General features: G+C 45.0%; 1 protein-coding gene across 1 annotated transcript in view; it reads left to right on the top strand.

Annotated features, from left to right (window-relative positions):
* Positions 1-21,847, top strand: part of CASS4 (Cas scaffold protein family member 4) — a 37,391-nt gene extending 15,544 nt beyond the window's left edge. Inside the window, exons 2-7 of the mRNA XM_070381513.1 lie at positions 4,473-4,889; positions 10,007-10,108; positions 11,853-11,933; positions 13,045-14,355; positions 15,231-15,308; positions 18,626-21,847. Coding sequence (XP_070237614.1) covers positions 4,473-4,889; positions 10,007-10,108; positions 11,853-11,933; positions 13,045-14,355; positions 15,231-15,308; positions 18,626-19,036 — 2,400 coding nt within the window. The 3' untranslated portion in view covers positions 19,037-21,847. The remainder of the gene's footprint in view (positions 1-4,472; positions 4,890-10,006; positions 10,109-11,852; positions 11,934-13,044; positions 14,356-15,230; positions 15,309-18,625) is intronic.

The raw sequence follows: 21,847 nt of genomic DNA, 5'->3' as shown, positions 1-21,847 counted from the left end.
AAGCCCTTATCCATCCCCACTTCCCAACTGTACTCAGAATTCCTCATAACTTTCTGTATTTTTCTTGGCTGCACTTAAGAGAAGTAGAAACCCTATGTTTATTTCTGTTGTGTGTCTCCTCTGTTAGGATATACACCGACATAAGATCAGGAACTATTTTCTTCACCACTTTATCTCCCCCAAGCGCCAGACATATAATTGATGATCAAACTTGATGTATGAGTAAATGAAGATAGTTAATTACTCCCGTGGCTCATTGCCAGTTCAGTATGGATTAGCACTTTGCATCTGGCCATGTGAATGTCTCCCCAGAGAGAGAAACTCTTATTCTTTGCCTCTGTTTCCCTAGTCTCCTTTCCCTTCTCCCAACTGTTGTATGAAGATGGGCATTTGAGGGAAAGGTCCTTTTTGGAAATTGGCAAGGAAGGTTTCTTCTGTTGTACCTAAGATCTAACTGTCTTTGTGCCCAAAGAGAATAAAAATATAAATATATGCCTTCCTTCATCTCTTGTCTACACAAATGTTCCCAAATTAATACTACCCTGAAAGCCCCTGATCTCACCTGATCTTGGAAGCTAAGCAGAGTTGGGCCTGGTTAGTACTTGCATGAGAGACCACAGGCATACCGGGTGCTATAGGTCTTTTGGGCTTTCCCAGTGGCTCTGAGGGTAAAGAATCCTCCTGCAATGCAGGAGATGCAGGAGACACAGGTACAATCCCTGAGTTGGGAAGATCCCCTGGAGGAGGAAATGGCAACCCACTTCAGTATTTTTGCCTGGGAAATCCCAGGGACAAAGGAGCCAGGCAGGCTACAGTCCATGGGGTCTCGAAGAGTAGGACACTACTGAGCATTCACACACAAAGAATAACTTGGGGGTGGCCTCAGTGGTGATCTTGGTTGTAATCAGAACGCTGTTGTAGTAGCCCATCAGTCCCTTCGGTCTATTGTCTGCAAAGCATTCAGTGCAGTATCAGGGACATAAGAGCTCGATACCTGTTTGCTGAGGCTGCTATTTCTTTTTTTGTTTAATTGGATTAATTAATTTATTTTTATTTTTGGCTGTGCTGGGTCTTTGTTGCTTTTCTCTAGTTGAGGCAAGCAGGGGCTACTCTTCAGTCGCAGTTCGCGGGCTTCTCATTGCAGTGGCTTCTCTTGTTGCAGAGCACAGGCTCTAGGGCATGTGGGCTTCAGTAGTTGTAGCTCCCAGGCTCTAGAGCACAGGCTCAGGAGTTGCAGTGCATGAGCTCAGTTGCATGTGGGATCTTCCCGGACAAGGGGTGGAAGCCATGTCTCCTGCACTGGCACGCTGGATTCCTCACTCCTCAGCCACCAGGGAAACCCAAGGCTGCTATTTCTCATTCTCCCCACACTGCCGTCCTGTCCATAAAAGTCTGGCTTGGTCCCAACTGGGTTCTTTCTTAACATGCCCAGAGGGCCCTCGTCTCCAAGTCCCATGCATGCACATGGAGGAGGAGCCCAGCCTTCCCGTGTGGTCAGGGACAGCTTCTACAGGAAGTGACTTGAGCTGAGATCTGAAGGATGAGGAGTCAGTTGTGCAAATATATGGCTGAAGAGTGTTCAGGGCAGGAGGACTCACAAGGGCAAAGGTCCTGAGGTGGAAGTAATCAGTGCGTCAGAGAAAGAAAACGAGGCAGCTGGAGGAAAATTAACAGAAGAGAAGCACTAAAATTAACAGGAGGAAGTCACTCAAGCCAGGCAATCAGGCAGAGAGTTTAGGTTTTGTTCTAAAGGTGGTTCTAAGCAATTGGACATTTTTAAACAACAGACCAACAGTCTGATTTATGTGTAAAAAATATCATTCTATACAAATCAAAACTGCAATGAGGTATCACATCGCACCAGTCAGATTGGCCATCATTAAAAACTCTACAAAACAATAAATGCTGGCAAGGGTGTGGAGAAAAAGGGAAGCCTCCTACACTGTTGGTGGGAATGTATTAATAAATTAGTACAGCCAAAGGAGAACACTGTGGAGGTTCCTTAAAAAACTGAAAATAGAGCTACCATATGACCTTGCAATCCCACGCCTGGCATATATCTGGAGAAAACCGTAATTCAAAAGGACACATGCACCTCAGTGTTCATTGCACCATTATTCACAATAGCCAAGACATGGACGCAACCTAAATGCCCATTGACAGAGGAATGGATAAAGAAGATGTAGTACATACGTAGCATGGAATATTACTCAGCCATTAAAAGAGTGAAATACCATCATTTGCAGCAACATGGATTATCATACATAGATATTATCATACTAATTGAGGTAAACCAGACAGAGAAGGAGAAATGTCATATAAAATGTCATTCTGATTGGTGTCTAGAGAATGAATTGGAAGGAGAAGGGTGCAATAATGGATGTGAGGAGAAAACGTCGAGTCCATGGGACCTCAGACAAGTCATCTGATCTCTCTGACCCTGTTTCCTCATCTGTAAAATGGGAAGAAGAAAACCCACCTCTGAGGCACCTGAGAATTCACTGATATCATAGCTTCAGTGTCCCCAACACAAAATAATTCCCCATTCAGTATAGTCTACTGTTAGCTCCCTTTTCTGGGAGAGGAATTCTCCAAGATTTCTTACATGTATTTAATTCTTTTATAACGTAAATATTGATAGTCTTTGTTATCAAAGCTTTGAGACATTAATTGACTGCAGGAGGTGTCTCTGAACCAGTTGTAACAAAATACTATTTTGAGGGGAATCCTGTTCTAGCAACATAGTTAGGGTTTTCCTTTGCTGTGACTATATGCCCTTTAGGGTGTGGACTGCTGCTCTGAAGATTGCAGATTTTTCTATCCATTCAAAGTAAACCATGTCTCCGTAGCAAGACTGTCGATGTCCATTTTGGACAGTTGTGGGTGCCTGATCAGGCAGGTGATCACACAAGGCAATTATTCTCTAGACAAGTATCCCTTTTTGCAACAGGCAAGTCCACCAGCTAAGCTGCTGCCAATCTGGGCACTTCCAAGCAGCTGCCATGTTGAAGCAACTGCTCTGCCTAAACACACACACTATCTTATTTCCAGACAAATGCAAGCACGTTTCAGATGATGGGTTTTTTCTTCTCAGACTGTGTTAGATGTATTTCATGGGAATTGTGATGATAGATTGGAGACTGTGTTTTGCTTTCCGTTTTTTCCCCAGTATGAACAAAGTCTCATTTTCAAAAAGGTAAAATCATAACTCTCATGCAAATATGAAATGACCTCACGTCAAGGATTTTATTAAACTGATTAATTGATGAGGGAACCAGAAAAAGGTTAAAATCAGGTCAAGGGGCATTTGAGGAACTAGGTATTTGTAGGCAGTACAGTACCATTGCTGTCATTATAACAGGTGGGGTTTTTTTGTTGTTGTTGTTTGGGATTTTATGAGAACCATGTAGCTTACAGAAAGAGCATGGGCCTGAGAATTAGGAGATTGTTTATATTTTGATTCCGGCTGTGTAGACCAGTCACTCACCCTCTGTGTCTTTATTTCACTGCATGTGAATAAATGATCATTAATAGAGCCTCTGCTCTGAGCCCGGGTCCATGCTCAATGCTGCAAGAGAACAGCAAATCGAGCAAGATGTGATCCCAAAAGTCATGGAGCTTCCAAGGCCAGCCAGGAGAAAAGCAACAACCAGGCAAAGAGCAATATAATCGTTTTGACAGTTTGCAGCCAAGCTTTACTGAGCACTTACAAAGTGCCAGGCACTGTTCAGTGAGCTTTCTATACATATCAACCCATTTAATTAATAACTTTGTGAGGCAGAGGTGGCGCTAGTGGTAAAGAATCTGCCTGCAGTGCAGGAGATTCAAGAGACTTGGGTTCAGTCCCAGGGTCAGGAAGATCCCCCGGAGGAAGAAATGGCAACCCACTCCAATATTCTTGCCTGGAAAATCCCATGGTCAGAAGAGCCTGGAAGGCTACAGTTCAAAGGGTCGGAAAGAGTCGGACATGACTGAGTGACTGAGCACACCTACATGAGGTAGATAGCACTATTATTCCCATTTTACAGACAAGGAAACTGAGGCCCAAAGATAGGGCTAATTTACTTAAGGGCACAGAGCTAGGAAGGAGAGCCGGTATTTCAACCTAGTTCTGCGCTAGGCTGCCGTCTACCATATAACTCGGGTGGGTCATTTGTTCAGTCACTCAGTGGTGTCCAAGTCTTTGTGACCCATGGACTGCAGTATCATCTCCTGGATCTTGCTCAAACTCATGTCCATTGAGTCCATTAAGACTACCTGGAAGTTCTGACATTTCACCTGAGACTCTCCTCACCTCCCCAAGTATGGCTAGAAATAAATCAGGCAAACAGCAGGGACAAGGGTCTCTGGGTGGTGGGGAGGGGAGGAAATGAGATAAAGGAGCAGCTGTGACTGTGTTCTAAGCTAGTGGCGTGGCAGTCTTGGTCCTTGGCAATAACAATGACTGTGAATTCTTTCTCTCCCATCTCCAGACTCTCTTGGCCAAGGCACTTTACGACAACCACCCCGACTCCGCTGATGAGCTGGCTTTCTGCAGAGGAGACATCCTGACCATTCTGGAACAAAATGTGCCAGAAAGTGAAGGCTGGTGGAAGTGTCTGCTCCACGGGAGGCAAGGCCTGGCCCCTGCCAACCGCCTCCAAATCCTAGCGGAGGCCTCCACAGACAGGCCTCGTCCCCCTTTCCTGAAAGGCCTAGACAATGCTCCCGCCATCTCCCAGGAGACCTATGAGGTGCCCACCCTGCTCAACCCCTCATCTCCTGTGTATGAGCAGATGAAGAGTTGGGTGGAGGGACCCCCACCTCCCACAGTCCAAGTCTACGAAGTCCCTGACCCACCTGCCTGTGCCAGAATCGTCTGTGAAAAGAACCTAAGCTTTCCAAAACAGGTAAGTACATTTCCAGACAGAAGAAATAGGTCAAAAGGTAGGCAGCACCCAGGGCCTAAATACCCTTGAATTGTGGGTGTCCATCAGGAGAGCAAACGTACAGGATGGGAACCAGACAGTTGGGGTGATTGGGTTGTCGTTAACACTCTGGGTACCCTGGTGGTTCCTGGCTTGCCAAGACGCCCACACTTTGCAGGAAACTGAATGCTTAGTTGAGCTGAGTCTGAAAGAATGATAACATTCACAGCGGTCTCTTTTTACACTAGGAAGAAACATTAGTTAAATGAAGGGGTTGAATTTCCATGGGTCAAAGGCAAGAAATCATTCATCAGATTTAAAATATGTGTTCCTTTCAACCTAGAAAGGATTTCCAGAATTGTTGCAAAAATATACAAGAAGGCAGAAGTATATCTGAATGAGAAAGTCATAGCCATTACAGTATTATTTGTTATAGGGAAAAATTTCAGTTGCCTAAAGGAATGTTCATGGAGGATTGGTTACATAAGTTTTGGCAGTACCCTAGGACGAGCCACTCCGTGTGTGTGTGTCCGTGTGTGTGTGTGTGTGTGTGTGTGTGTACTGCAGTTGTGGGGAGAAAAAATGAAATTAGTTCTGTAACGATGTATAAGGGAGGGAGAAAGAGCCATTTACATAAAAACCTAACAAACAAACCAAAAAAAAACCTTTAAAAAGTATGTGTGTATATGTGTGCATTGAAAAGAACACACACTAGCAGTGGTCACCCTTAGGAAGTGGAACTGGTTAAGCAGAAAGTGGAAGAAGTCATTAAACAGGGATCTATACTTTATTGGCTTCTGTGTCCCCTGCACCTTGGATGTGCCTCGCCTGGGGTGGGCACTTGATAAATATTTGATGAACAAAGAGACTAAGAGGTTGATTTGTGTGTTATATAGAACATGTATTACATCTGTAATTTTTAAAAAGTAACATTTTTTTTAAAGCCGAGGAAAAGAAGCACTTCATAAATGTATAATGAAACATTTTTTTAAAGTAGGAGAGGAAGGGACTTCCCTGGTGGTCAAGTGGTTAAGATTTCACCTCCCAATGCAGAGAGTGCAGGTTCAATCCCTGGTTGGGGAGCTAAGATCCTACATGCCTTGGGGCTAAAAACCCAAAACGTAAAATAGAAGCGATATTGTATCAAATTCAATAAAGACTTTAAAAATGGTCCACATCAAAAAAAAGAAGAAGAAAGAAGCAGGAATTTAAAAGAAAAAAAAAAAAAGTAACTGCACTGTTTCCCTCCAAGCCCTGGCCTTCATGAGGTGTTAAGAATGCAGCACAGTCTTGCACGATCTTCAGTCACTGCAAGCATTTCCTGCCATCACACACTTTGCTTTCAGCTCGATGACACATCCCACCTGGCCTCAGCTCTGCACAGAGGTCCTGATGAGGCCCTAGGCCAGGAGAGGCCACTTCTCCCATGTATGTGCTGCCCCTCCTCCCAGGAATGTCCCACTTACCCTGCAGGCCTCCTCCACACCAGCTTCTTCTTTGATTCCTTAAGAGACTTATTTAAAGTCTTTATTGAATTTGTTACAATATTGCTTCTGTTTTATGTTTTGGGGGGGTTTGGGCGGGGCACGTGGGATCTTAGCTCCCTGACCAGGGATGGAACCTGCTCACCCTGCACTGGAAGGTAAAGTCTTAACCTCTGGACCATCAGGGAAGTCCCTAAGAGATTCCGAATCCTGCAGATTGCCTGCCTCCCTGGGCTGCCAGGCACACGACCCGTGTTACACAGAACAGCTGCCCCTCTAGGCACCGACTACAAACACCAGAAAGAGGTGGCTGATTGTCCTTCAGCCATCCGTGAGGTGGACCTGAAGTCCCTTTTCTGGAACAACTGGCCCAAATCTAGGCCTGGCACGCTCAGCTGTCATCCGAGCAGCTGACCCAGAGTGGGGCCTGGGTGCTGGCTCCTCTGAGAGCGAGTGGTCTGGGCTGAAGTTAATTGAGTTGCTCCCTGATAGCTCAGTTGGTAAAAAATCCGCCTGCAATGCAGGAGACCCCGGTTGGATTCCTGGGTCGGGAAGATCTGCTAGAGAAGGGCAAGGCTACCCACTCCAGTATTCTTGGGCTTCCCTTGTGGCTCAGCTGGTAAAGAATCTGCCTGCAAAGTGGGAGACCTGGGTTCAATCCCTGGGTTGGGAAGATCCCCTGGAGAAGGGAAAGGCTACCCACTCCAATATTCTAGCCTGGAGAATTCCATGGACCATATAGTCCATGGGGTCACAAAGAGTTGGTCATGACTGAGCAACTTTCACTTTCAAAGGAAAGAAAAAAACAAAATCAAAGGCCAAATGGGACGAACTGAAGAGAGTAGCATTTATGTGTATACACTGCTGCTGCTGCTGCTAAGTCATTTCAGTTGTGTCCGACTCTGTGCGACCCCATAGACGGCAGCCTACCAGGCTCCCCCGTCCCTGGGATTCTCCAGGCAAGAACACTGGAGTGGGGTGCCATTGCCTTCTCCGGTGTATACACTACCATGTGTAAAACAAACAGCTAGTGGGAAGCTGTTGTATAGCACAGGGAGCTCAGCTCAGTGCTCTTTGTTGACCTAGAGGGCTGGGATGGGGATGGGGGTGAGAGGGAAGCTCAAGAAGTAGCGGATACATGTATATAGATAGCTGATTCATGTTGTTGTACAGCAGAAATGAACACAACATTGTTAAGCAATTATACTCCAATTAAAATTTTTTTTTGAAATCTAAGGTCATTTTCCCCACCCCCTAAAAGCACAGCAGGTGCAAAGTCTGCGGTTTGCTGGGGATTCTGAACCCCCAGGACCATGCTAGGCTCCTGAGAGATGCTCCATAGACATTTGTGGAATGAATGAAATGACCAGATCCAACATAATGGGCTCACTGTCAACTTCTAGACTGATGTTGGTATAAAAGGAGAGATGAGTCGACCATCCTAACTTAGAAAAGAGTCAGGGCGCTAGCGTAAGATTTGTCCTTGACATGAAGTGTGGAGACCTCACTGGTGCAGGCTGTGGCCACGGCAGAAACCACAGCCACTGAAGGGGATTTCAGAAGCCGGGAGCTCCTCACCACTCAAGCAGGTCTTGAGGTGGCCCCAGTAAAACACTTGGGGAACTTTCCTGCCTTTTATTCCTGCCTAAGTTCCCTCCATCACTGCCCTATCTATGTTTTGGCTCTCTCCCCATTCCCTTTTTCATCGCCTTCTCTGTGCTTGAGGGTCTTTTAAAGCAAGCAATGTCATCTGCAGCTTAGAAATCAGGAATCCAGGTTCACTTGGTTTCTGCAGCAGCCACTGCCATGCTGGGTGACTGGAGACATCACAGCACCCCTCTAGACTTCTCTTTCTTGGTCTGTATCAAGAGAGGGTTCAGTTCAGTCCAGTCACGCAGTCGTGTCTGACTCTTTGCAACCCCATGGACTGCAGCACACCAGGCTTCCCTGTCCATCACCAACTCCTGGAGCTTGCTAAAACTCATGTCCATTGAGTCAGTGATGCCATCCAACCATCTTATCATTTCTGAGTTCACCTCAAACTAGTTTTTGGTGATTCTGAGTAATCTTGCTTCTTCCTCTACTACAAGAAGGAAGGAGCTAGAAGGATGCAAGATTATAATAACTTAAGAATCTTCTGATCCACAGAAGACAGGCATCTTCTCCCTACTTGGGTAATCCAGTGGTGAGCTTTGAGTCTGAGACGGCTGAAAAAAATAACATTCTGAGCAGAAGCAGACATTGGTAAAAATAAGCAAGCCCAGCCACTAGCTTTGAGCTGTTTTCCAATGGGCAGTTCACAGGCTTGGCACACAGCCCAGGGGATCCATCTAAAAGATTCCCTTTATACTCAGGTTGAGCATCTCTAGATTTATGTTAGCCAAAAATTAAAAACCAAGAAGGTGAAAATATGTCCCTTGTCTCAAGTTGTCCTCATCAGGGACTCTGCATATTTCTAGCTGGAAGAGACCTCTGTAGATCTGAGAGAAAAAGAGACCTCTTTAGATGAGAACAACTCTTCATTTTACAAATGAGGAAATTGATTCCCTGGGAGGTGAAAGGCCCATCCAAGGTCATATCCTGATGAACACCAGAGACTAAAGTTTCCTTGTTGTGTCTGTGTCTGTCCATACCCCTGGCCTGCCAACACCCAAAACAGAGCCCTTGGCATGCTCTTGATCTAGTTTGCCTGGCTCTGTGGCTGATACTATCTATTAATGTTTTATTGAAGTTTAACCTCTAGATCTTCAGAGTACACTGTTCAGTCACTAGTATCCGAATCCAGAAACACAATGAAACCAGCAAGCCAGAAGCCCCCTCCCACCTCTCCCAGCCACTTCCCCCCAGGGTAACCACGATCTTGAGCTTTGTTTTACTTTTTATTCCAACTTCCTTATTATAATACACTGGCCTCTCTTTAAAAAAAAAAAAAATGACCATACAAAGAAAGTATTTGATTTTGGTTTAAATTCAGAAAGGGTAATCTTTTGTATTTCAAGTAAAAAGATCAGATTTCCTGATGAAATCTGCTTTTAGGTTTAAATTGCTTATAGACCATCTAGTTCTTGAACTAGAGTTTCTTTCTGTCCCCTAAACCTTTCAAAACCATATTTCTCAAAAAAATGTTCCTTAGTTCCCATCTACGTTTTCCAAGAAACAATGGGCCTTTCTGAACTGGCTTCTTTCCACCTACAATTCCAAACCAAGGAAAGTCCCATCCTAGGCTGTAGGTTGTCTCTTGGACAAGTGTGGCCCACAAAGTCAGCTCCACAAATAAAATTCTGAGAACATCAGAATCACCTGGGGGCCCTGACAATAATGCAGTTTCCTAGGCTCTCCGTCAAGACTCAGAGATTCCGTGCAATGCACGCGGGGCCCAGGAATCTGCATTTCCAACCCACTTCCCAGATGAGGCTGATCCACATGGTGAGGAAGATTGCCCTCCATCACAGACCTCCCCACCAGCATCCTGCTGTCTCCAGTCTCAGAGCAAAGGGTCTCCAACAAGAGGTGCCCAGAGAATGTCCTAGCATGATGGTGGTGCCTTTGCTGTTTCGTGATCCATGGATGCGGTGGTAACATTTCTTTTCCTCTGTTCTTCTTTTTCTCCCCAAGGCTATCTTCATGATTCCTAGACATGCTCGGACCTCATTACCAGCCCTGGGTTGCCAGGTGTACGATGTGCCTGCCCAGAGCCGGTGCCCACCAACTCTGAAGGTGAGCCTCATCCGTGGCCCTGCTCCGCCCCGGTTTCTCCATCTAAATTGTTGGCTCTCAGCATCACGCTGACCTTGCATTTCAGTTTTACCATTGAGAGATCTTTGGAGCTTCAGTTCTGACTCCAAGGGACCCATCACCACTCAGAAACCAGCTTTGTGCCCAGGGAACCCAGACATGCTCAGAAGAATATTACTATTATTTGAATTCTGAATATTTAAAAAATTTTTACTTTGCATTTGTAATGCTTTATATCCATGCATATATACGCACTGGAGAAAAGATTGGCAACCCACTCCAGTTTTCTAGCCTGGAGAATCCCATGGACAGAGAATCCTGGTCAGCTACAGTCCATAGGGTCACAAAGAGTCGGACACGATTGAGTGACTAACACAATATATACACACACCTGTATACACATATCTGCACTTTTTAAAAAGTAATAGTAACACGAAGGATATACATCATAGTCTTAACATTATTGTTGGTTATCTTAACACTGATTATCTCTCGGGGAGGAAATTTCAGAGGTTTTTTGTTGTTTTTTTTTTTTACCTTATTTGAATGTAACTGGTACATCAGTTTTGTAAGACATACTTCCTATAATCAGAAAACAACTTCACTCACTTCTTAGCCCATCAGAACTGCCCCATGGCCATGCTCTCCCCTGCCCGCCACTCACAGGGGAATGGCCTGGATGCTTCAGCCATGCCTGCTTCCTGGAACCACGCCCAGAGACTCTGAGGTTTGAGATCTGGGGTGGGCCCTGGGCAGTAGGAATTTTAAAGCTCCCAGTTGGTTCTAAATTCAAGCTGGTTTGGCGACTTCCTGGTCGCTCCCAGGTAGTAAGAAATCTCCGTGGAGGAATTTAATGTTCTGAGCAGGCTGTACCAAAATTCCCCCTGCCTATAAAGTGAAAGGAGGAGACTTGGAGGAGACTCATAGCCTGACTCTCTTCAGTGATTAGGACTCTCACTGCCGAGGGCCCGGGTTCAATCCCTGGTCGGGGAAATAAGATCCCACAAGTCATGATGTGTGGCTTAAAAAAAAAAAAAAAAAAGCCCAAAACAAAAACCCTCTCCAAATTTCAGCTTCTTTTCTCTTTCTTTGAAAAACCTGTCTGGTGCTCTCACCTTACCTTGGAATATGGAACCTATTTTTCACGTCCTAATATATGTATTTCCTAATTGTTGCACCTCCCCACAAATGTCTATTATCTCTAGAGATGCCATGTCTTTTGCTCGTTACTGGGTGTACATGTCATTTAGTTCAGTGGCTAGTCATTAGTGGGCACTTAGTAAATATTTGCAGGATTAATACATGAGTTATAAGCACAGGAAAATTTCTACTGGGAAAAACAAGAAAGAAAAAAGACATAGTAAATTCCAATCTTATATTTAGTCTTCTTTGATTCAGTCTTAAGGTGAACTTACAGAAGGAAATGAACTGCTGTTTTTAACTCAGACAACTGCAGCTAATTCTCTCTGTGGTTTGTCCCCACCTTTGATTGAGAAGGTACCTTTTTTTATAAAACACAGAACCCATTGTTGAAAATATACTCAGAACAGCACACACTTGTACCATAAAACCATCATGACTGAAAGTCCCAAAGTCTTCAGTGATTTGTGTTTTCACTTGGGAAAAAAAACAAAACAAAACAAAATACCAGCGTTGAGACAGTTTGTGATGTGCTGTCACCAGGAAGGAAAATTTCAAGTTGACCTTCTTCATGGTCTTTTCCCAGGAGCCAGGCACGCAGCAGCTATATGATATCCCCCCCAGCCCCCAAAAGGCAGCACTGGGTCCCCCGGCCAGCCAAACAAACGTAAGTATGATCGGCACTGAGATCTGAGACTGTGCAAACCTGAACCGCCTCTGGGAAATGTTGTTTGCTTGGTCAAAATTAGGAACTCAAATCCCTCATAGCAGAATTTACTTCACTGGAGGCAAAACTTTTAACTGCGACAGTGTTCAGGAACCAGACAAGTCATGTGGTCTAGATAAACCCTTTGACTTCCGTACACCTCCGTTTCTCTTTACAAACTTACTGTGAGAATTGACATAATCCCTGTGAAGGACCTAGTACAGTGCTTGGCACAGAGCAAGAGCTCAGGAGACTTGAGATAAATGCTTCTTGCAATCTACCTTGGAGACATGTTGTGTTGAGGTAGGTTTTTATTTGTATGGAGGGGAGATGACTTAACTTGAAATCTGTAATCCATGCTTATCAATGGATTCTGTCACATGCATACAATAAATACACCTATGCCCAAGGTGGGCTCTCCAGGTAGTGCTAGTGATAGAGAACTTACCTGCCGATGAGGGAGACATTCTCTCCCTGGGTCAGGAAGGTCCCCTGGAGGAGGGCATGGCAACCCACTCCAGTATTCTTGCCTGGAGAGTCCCATGGACAGAGGAGCCTGGCGGTCTACAGTCCATGGGGTTGCAGAGAGTGGGACATGACTGAAGTGACTCAGCACGCATGCACTTATGCCCAAGGTGGCTTCTCAGCAGTGTCATGAGGGATGCACAGGAGTTTGTTAGATGGAAGGCAGGGGTTGAGTGGACACTGAGAACAGAGGAACCAGCTTGGACAGAATTGAATATAGCCGTGCAGGAGAGCATTTTGGGTTCAGAGAAAGGTAAGCAGCCTGAGTCGCTGGACCTTGAAGGAGGGGAGTGCCACGTGTGGTGGCAGAGGCAGAGAGCGAGGAGACTCAAAAGCAGTCTGGAGCCAGACTGTGAAGGGCTTGAGTGGTGGCGGAAATGGGAAGCCACTGCAGAAACTTGAGCAGAGGAGTGACCATCAGGCTTTTAAGATGCACAGTGCCCAGCGCTTGGTGGCTCCTCAGTATAATACACATGCATCCCCCGAGTCACTCACACTGTCTTTTCCTTAAACTAAATAACGGGTGACTTTGTGTGGTTCTTCACAGAGGCAGAATATTCCCCTGACATCAAGCATCGCCTTAAGGAGGGGTGGTTGCAACACACTGCCAAGCCCTCAGAAATCGGAATGGATTTATGACACACCAGTGTCTCTGGAAAAGGCTGATGTAAGAAATGCATCTCCAAGTAGCTCTGTGGAAAAATCGGGGCACCATGTCCTCCCCAGGTGTATGTCCAGCTTCCACAGCCCTCCGAGCAGCAGAGCAGGGACTCTCAGTCCACACCCGCAGAAAAACATGCCCATGCAGAAAAAACTCAGCCTTCCAGAAATTCCTTCTTATAGCTTTCCACTAGCCAAGGCTGCATTCCCTTTGGATGAAGCTGTCAGCTACAAGGTTCCTTCAAGTTTTCTGATCCCCCGAGTGGAGCAGCAGAACACCAAGCCGAACATTTACGACATCCCTAAAGCAAGGCCAAGGGACCCCCAGGCTGGGAAAGAGCTGGGGAAAGCCAACGTGCCTTCAGAGAATTCCTTGGACCATAACTCCCCGTGGTTTCCTAGCCAGGCAGCATCGCTGTCCCCTGAACCAGACAGCTCGTCTGTGTCCAGCTCTGACAGTAGAGCCAGCATTCTTTCCTCCTGCTCCTCCACATCCACTGACTCTTCGTCCAGCTCCTTCTCAGAGGAGTCAGCCAGAGAGCTCCCCTTGGACCTGGACTTGGCCAGAGAGACGGTCACAGTTCTGCAGCACAAGGTGGCCAACTCCGTCGGGAGCCTGATGCTCTTTGTCAGTAGGAAGTGGAGGTTCAGGGACTCTCTGGAGGCCAACATTGATGCAATTCGCAGGGCCGCTGACCGCACAGAGGAATCCTTGAAAGAATTCCTGGATTTTGCCCGAGGAGTCTGTGGGACCACCTGCAACCTCACCAACAGTAACCTTCAGGCCAGAATTAGGGATCAGCTACAGACAATCTCCAACTCCTACCAAATCCTGCTTGAATCAAAGGAAAGTCTGGAGAGCTGCGATTGGTCCCTGGAAGTCCTTGTGACTGACAAAATCCAGAACAGCCCGGATGACCTGGAGAGATTTGTCCAGGTGGCACGGATGGTTCCGGAAGATGTCAAGAGGTTCGCCTCCATCATCATTGCCAATGGGAGGCTCCTTTTCAAGCCGAACTGTGAAAAGGAAGATCCCGTGCAATTGACCCCAAGTGCAGAGTTTAAGCTTGCCAAATCCATCCAGCTTCCCCAAAGGGAGATTGAATCCTATCAAAGGAACACTCCTTTTCATAAGCAAAAAGAAAGCAAACACTCTCCTGAACTATTAGAGAAGAATAGGACAAATGTTTGTGAACAGGTGAGTTCAGAGTTCCACACGGTATTAATAAAATATAAAGGGGCTTTCCATTTTTATCTGGAGTGGTCACCCATAAGTTAGATGCTGAGAATCTACTATTTCATCTTTGGGGAGGCATGAGTTCCATTTTCCAGAAAATAAAATTCATGAAGGTAAAATTCTATATGAAATCTTACTAAGAAGAAAGATTAATATTAAGACAAACAGGATGTCTTCTGGACATTTTAGGGTTTGGGGCTTACTTCTGATGCTAGGATAAGAAAGGATTCTGAAAACCTTTTGAAACCTGTTTTTTGAGCAAAATTTTTATCTCACCATCAAGTTTCCTTGCACTTTGGAAAGTTATAAACTGAGTCATTGTCAGTGTGCTTCTTAGGAACATAAGAGGAAGTATAAATACTCTTCCAAATTGTCCATGGTCCTAGCAGCCTCCAGACTCTAGTTACTCTTAGAAATACTTTCCTCCATGAGATGAGGCACTATAGTAAGACACCTTTAGTTCAAGAATTGCAAGTTGCAGGAGATGCAGCAGATAACAGGGGCTGTGTCACAGGATAACTTGGTGCTTTCGGCCCCAGTCTTGGGGTTTTCTGCTGACATGCCTGGTGGTGCAAGAGCTTTAACACACTCCAGAGAAGCTGGACATTTAGATATTTTTCATTTCTGGTTAAACTCTGTGTCCTTCTATTAGGTTGTGTTGATAGGCAAAATTCAGCTCTTCACCTGCTAAAATCTCCTTTGTTGGCAACAGGTATCATAGGCAGAACCTCAACAAAAGCATAAAGAGGAACGCTCAAGTTTTAAAGTGGATTAAATAGCTATACAGTAGGTAAAGACCGTTCTGGTTGGTAATTCGAAGGGATTGTATGTTTCAGAAGTTGCCTCACCTGGAAGAGAGAGAAAAGCCCATCTTGGAACAAAGGTCGGATGAAAACAGCGACTTGGAAACACAGGTAAGTGATGATGCTGACTGACTCTCCAACCCTTCTGATTGACTGAAACGCTTTATCCCCAGAGACATCTCCTGCTGTGAATAATTCAATATCACAGCCCTGACCCACCTGGGAGGAGACTTGGTTTTGTCATAGTTCTTCCTTATTTACAATAGAAGGAACCCTGGAGATGAACTAGCCCAGTGAGCCCCCAAGCGTGGAACACGGTCCTTTGACCATTAGTGAAATAATTCTAGGTCCTCTGCAAGTTTATCAATGACCTGCCATTAAGTCACATGGCCTAACATTCTTTTTTTTTCCCCCCACCCCACCTTTGGCTTAAACAATAGAAATTTATTTTCTCACAATTATGGAGGTTAGAAATCCAAAATCAAGGTTCGTTTCTTCTGCGGCATCTCTTTCCCTGGCTTGCGTGATCATCTTCTCATTGTGTCTTCACTTGATCTACCCTCTATCCGTTAGCGGTCTGACATTCTCTTTTAATGTTTCTGATTACAACAGAAAAACCATTTTGGTTTGAGGCTTGTGTACCTTCAGCACGTCTTTGACATATGATGTTCTTTTTTTTTGAAATCAAAGATGTTATCATTGTGCTTAATTTTAATTGGTTACCTCCTATTGCTGGCAAACGATACTAGTTTTCCATTTACCAATTTAAACAGTTTTAACTTAAGTAAAAACTGGATCGTTTAAAGACAAATATGAAGCCAACTGAAGTCAAGAGGAAGGTAGAAACTTCATAGCGTGTGAAGGTTTTCTTTGCATAACTGGAGCCTGGGAACCAGTGAACCCACTCAACTTTCTGGTTGGGGGATCAGGGTAGGCAAGAAGGGTCAGAGTTATTCAATGATATGGATAAGATTGCTGCCTTTTCAGAGGCCAGCTAGGATAATAACCCAGGCCTCCTGATGCTTAGTTCTGCAAACTCCAAACCCCAAACTTAGTGGCCTGTCACATTGCTAAAAGTCATGCTATTTTATTCAACATGAAGTCTGTCTTGGACTAGCAGTTCTCAAATTTGAGAGTGTGTCACAGTTTCCTATAGGGCTTGTTAAAACCCAGAGAATTGGGTCCCACCCCAGTGTTCAGGATGCAGTAAGTCTAGGGTAGGGCCTGAGAATTTTCTTTTCTAATAAGTTCTCAGGTGCTACTGGTGCCGTGGTCCAAGGACCACACTTGGAAATATCCTGCTTTAGACTGACTGCTTCTTAGTGTGGGTAGAGGGACCACTGACCATTGGGCGGACAATTCTCCGTCATGTGGGATGGAACATTGAGCATCCCTAGCCCCCTGACTGCCGGTATTCTGTGGTGCTCCCTCATCAGTGTGACAGCCAAAAATACCTCCAGAGATTTCCAACACCTCAGGATAAAAGGCAGTACTTTGTTTCCCTACAGGTAATACTCTCAAGCTAAGATGCCAACATTCCTATTCCCTAGATGGTTGCTTCTCATTTCTAGCCTCTGATGTGTTCTTCTCATGTTTCCTGCCCCTCCAAGAGTCTACCACAGCTAACACTCCAATCTTTTCTTCATCACTTGTCCTTGTTTATGCTGCTACAACAAAGTACTGTAGTCTGGGTGGCTTGCAAACAAGAGAAATTTATGTCTCACTGTCCTGGAGACTAGGAGTCTAAGATCAGGATGCCAGCATGATCAGGTTCCGGTGAGAGATCCCTCCCAGGCTTCAGACCTGGCAGAAGACACAGGTGGGAAGCAAGCTCTCACATGACCCTTATAAGAGCACTAATCCCCCACCCTGGGGGCCGTGAACCACCGAGGAAGCCTTAATTCTAGTCACCACCTCCCAAAGGCTCCATCTCCTAATACCTTTACCTTGAGGGGTTAGAGTTTCATGATACAGATTTTAGGGAGACACAGTCAGACCATAACGCAGTCTGAGTGCTTCTGAGCTGTGAGTTTTGAGATCTTAGATTGATAAAAGGGTGCAGTGTAACAAAGAATGAGAATTTCAGACTTGCTGACTCGGCTTAGAGCTCCAGAACTTTTTTTTCAGTATTTATTGATGCATTTGGCTGCACCAGGTCTTAGTTGTGGCGTGTGGGATCTAGCTCCCTGACCAGGGATTGAAGCCTGGGTCCCTCCATTGGGAAGGTGAGTCTTAACCACTGGACTGCCGGGGAAGTCCAGCCCTCCAATCTTTATTTTGCTAATTGAGTGACCCTAGGTGACCTCTTCTCTTCTGGGATACTCAGTCTCCTCACCTATCACCTAACAAAGGGGATTTTGATTGTTACCTGGGGTGGCTGACACTAAATTTGATGCAGAGAATCTTTCACTAGTGAATAGGCTTTGGTGCCACACTGCAGAAAATAAAATTCACGAAAGTAAAATTCTAAATGAAACTTTAACTAGTAAGTAAGATAAATATTTTAATCTTAAAGCAAATAGGTCAGTATGTTTTGATTTCTTCTGGAAATTTGGGGGAATTCAAGTTTACCTCTTATACTGGAATTAGGAAGGATTTTTTAAAAATGCTTTAAAATCTGTTATTTCAGTAAATTTTAAAATCTCACCATCAACTTTCCTGCATTTTTTTAAATTTATAAATTTAGGGGACTTCGCTGTGGTCCAGTGGTTAAGACTTTGCCTTCCAGTGCAAGGGGTTTGGATTGGGAGCTAAGTTCCCGCATGCCTCAAAGTAAAAAAATACAAAACAAAATGCAAAGCAGAAGGAATATTGTAACAAATTCAATAAAAATGTTAAAAAAGGATCAACATAAAAAGAAAAAACTTTTTAAAAAAAGGTATAAATTTAGTCATTGTCAGTAAGTTTCTTAGAATGGGTTTCTAATGGTTTATTGAGAGGATTGACTATAATTTTATGTATATTTAATATGAATGATTATATATAACACAATATATAAGATTATATTTATAAGGAAGCTTTAAAAAGGGTTTCCCTGGTGGCTCAGCAGTAAAGAAACTTCCTGTCAATGTAGGAGATGGCAAGGACCCAGGATTTGATCCCTGGGTCGGGAAGATTTCCTGGAGGAGGAAATGGCAACCCACTCCAGTATTCTTGCCTGGAGAATCCCATGGACAGAGGAGCCTGGCAGGCTACAGTCCATTGGGTCACAAAAGAGTTGGACAGGATTTAGCAACTAAACAGCACAACATGCTTTGAATTAACATGAATTTGTTAGGCAGCATGTTGCACCTGCACGTGGGGCTTCCCAAACAAAACTATACTTTTTCTTATAAAAAGTCTGCAAATTAAGCAAAAACAGAAGAGAGACAACCACAGCCTGTTGCTCGTGTCTCTCTCTAATCTGTCATCTTCTTCCCCTTCTCTAGAATCCTAGCTCCCTGGTCCCCAGGCCTTTGAGTCAGCAGAATCCCGAGAAGAAAACCCGTCTTTCTGAACATTGCCGCCTCTATTTTGGGGCGCTCTTCAAAGCCATCAGCGTGCTGAACAGCAGCCTCCAGAACAGCCAACCCCCCGAGACCTTCATCACGCAGAGCAAGCTGGTCATCACGGTCGGGCAGAAGCTGGTGGACAGGCTGTGCCGGGAGACCCAGGAGCGGGACGTGCGCAATGAGATCCTGCGGGGCAGCAGCTGCCTCTGCAGCCTACTCAAGGACCTAGCGCTGGCCACCAAGCACGCCGTGCTCCAGCACCCCAGCCCCACTGCCCTGCAGCACCTCCTGGCCGAAGCCAAGAAGCTGGAGCAGCACGCGCAGCAGTTCAGGGGGACGTTGGAATAAGCCTCGTTCTCCCTGTTAAACTCTTCACTTCAGTTGCACACCCACAACCTGTGCAAGTCTGTCCTCTGGGAAAAACCAACCTGGGGGTGTGCAATGGATGGCAATCGTCATGGTGCCCAAACCCAGTGTTACCGAGGGTCTGGGCAACTCCAGGATATTGGCTTATCCCACAGAGTCAGGGAGGAGTTAGGTGTGAAGAAAGGACCTATGGTGTAGGGCCAGTGTATGAAATGAGGTTGTGGAATCCAGTTTTTTATATTAGCCCAATGTGTGCCTGTTTTAAGTTCATTCATTCATTCAGTACTTATTTATTGGGTACCTATTGTATGTTAAATTCTAGGTGCTGGGCATGTAGCACAGAATCAGACCAAGGCTTTGCCCTCAGGGCATTTACAATCTAGTGGGGAGACAGACAAATGATGGAGAAATACATACACAATATATTAGGTGCTAGGGAGAAGCCTACTTTTGGGCTTCCTTTGGGGCTCAGTGGTAAAGAACCCACCTGCCAATGCAGGAGATGTGGTTCGATCCCTGGATTGGGAAGATCCCCTGGAGAACCAAATGGTAACCCCCTCCAGTATTCTTTCCTGGGAAATCCCATGGACAGAGGAGTTTGGCAGACTACAGTCCATGGGTTGGCAAGAGAGTTAGACATGACTGAGCGACTGAACAACAGGGAGAAAATAGAATATGAGAATGAGGGCAGAGACTATTTTCAAGTGATTAATTTCTGTTGCATCTACTAGAAAATGCAGTATAATTTTCAGTTTGGATAGAATTAATTCTGTGAGACTGGTACAAATTCTGTATCTGTGACTTATACCACACATGTATATATATATATATTTGCTGTTTTATCTGAACAGAGTTAAACAAACATGTTATAAGTAGTGGTAAATTTGCAATATAACATGTTCTATTGGGTTCCCTATTTATTTTGTACATTATAGATTCTGTGTTGATAAATTCAACACATGGATTGAGCATTTAGTATGTTCAATCAGAAAAGGTTTATACCTCAATAGTCTCAAATGTGTTACCATTTATAATATTATGTCAATACAGTCATGAATTGAAACATCCTTTGCACCAATCTTTTCTTTGGAAAGATGTTTGATCTGTGTCACTTGGGTTCTGGTACCAAAGCAAAATGTTTATTTGTGTCACGCAAATGCTTCTCCCCAAAGTGTGCAAGGAGAGGAAGTAGAGGCCAAGTTTGCACATGCAACGCTAGCTCGGGAAAAGTAGAGCCAGGAAGTGTGGTATAAACAGCAGCCCTATCACTGGGCACAGATCTGAGAGTGGCCCAGAATTCCCCCCCACTCCCCCACGCCAAGTCAAACACCTCCTCTTCCTGTCCTTGCAGCTGGGGCTTTAGTTCATGTTTCTATGGTTACATCATCACTTCAAGGGGAGGTTCATGTCTTCTATGTGTCCCTCTGCCATGAGCCATCTCTAGGCTGGAAATTACCTGAAATGGTACCAGCTGCAGTTCCTATCTGCTACTCTGCACTTTTAAATTGTTGACTACCAAAAGACTGATAGTATACATCAAGTTACTCTCAGAGTCCCTAAAGAAGGATCCTGTCCTGGTGAGGCTTGGTTCTCTGCACTAGAATGGAGACATTTTCTGGGAGCAGCCGTGATCTATGTCAGTTAGGACTTCTTCTGATACCATCTCTCTTAAGCAATAAAAGGAATTTATTGACTCAAGTATCTTAACATAATCCAGGGTCAAGCCGGCTTCAAAAACAGCTGCTTTGAGTACCCCCAGCAGAATCATCAAGGCCCAATTTCTGAGTCCCACTTTCTCTGTGTTAACTCTCATGGTTTCAAGGTGTCTGCCATGAGTTATGGTCTTTATTGGTCTGTGGCCAGAGGGGAAGAAAAGAGTCTTAGATCAGATGTCTGCCCCTAACAACTCCATGGTAAGATGGGTGTATAATACCCAAAGTGTCCTAGACCTGGGATTTACCCCTACACACGGACACACACAGACACACAGACACACAACACACACACACACACACACACACACAGCCATGAGTTCCTAGACAGATAAGGAGATGGCTCTAGCAAGAACTGTGAAATTACTTCTTCCCTTACTTCAAAGTAACAAGTCAGCCTGCCATAATCTCATGGATGCTGAGAGAAGACATGAGATTCTGGGGTCAGAGACCATGTCGGGGGTACCCAAGACCGCCCTGAGGCCCCCTGATTCGGTAGGAAGCTTCACAGGATCCCACGTATAGTGTCTCACCCCTCCTATCTATCACAATGAAAGGAGACAGAGCAAAATCTGCAAAGGGAAAGGTCACGTGGGAATGAAGCACCAGGGCAGGCTCAGGCTGCCAAGAGTCCCCTCCCGGGGGTTACCTAGGACCCCCTTAACTCCCCCAGCTGGAAGCCATGACAATATACAGGGAGTGTTGCTGGCCAGAGAAATTCATGACAGCCTGGCCTCCAGGGTTTTCACTAGCGTTGATCATGTGTGAGCCTCTATGTGGTGTGGACCAAAGTCTCAGACTCTTTGAAGGGAAGCAGGTGTCCTGTATGAATCACATTGTTTGTACAAACAGTTTAGGCCCTGCTCCATTCTTATCAACTCAGGGATGGTGGAAACTCTCCCTGAAACCAAGTTCCTATACAACCGCCAAAGCCAATCTTGCCAGCAGGCCTTTCTAAGGATATTAGTCAGACCTGTTATTATGTCAACTCTCCTACACAGAGTCAAATGGCTCCTCTTATAGCCTCACAAGTGGTTACTGATTCATTTTTAAAATAAAAAAAATTATTTATTTATTCCTA

The sequence above is a fragment of the Bos mutus genome, chromosome 13 (assembly GCF_027580195.1).
Source record: "Bos mutus isolate GX-2022 chromosome 13, NWIPB_WYAK_1.1, whole genome shotgun sequence".
Classification (NCBI taxonomy): domain Eukaryota; kingdom Metazoa; phylum Chordata; class Mammalia; order Artiodactyla; family Bovidae; genus Bos; species Bos mutus.
Note: the sequence above shows the minus strand (reverse complement) of the source record. Positions and strands in the feature narration are given on the sequence as shown.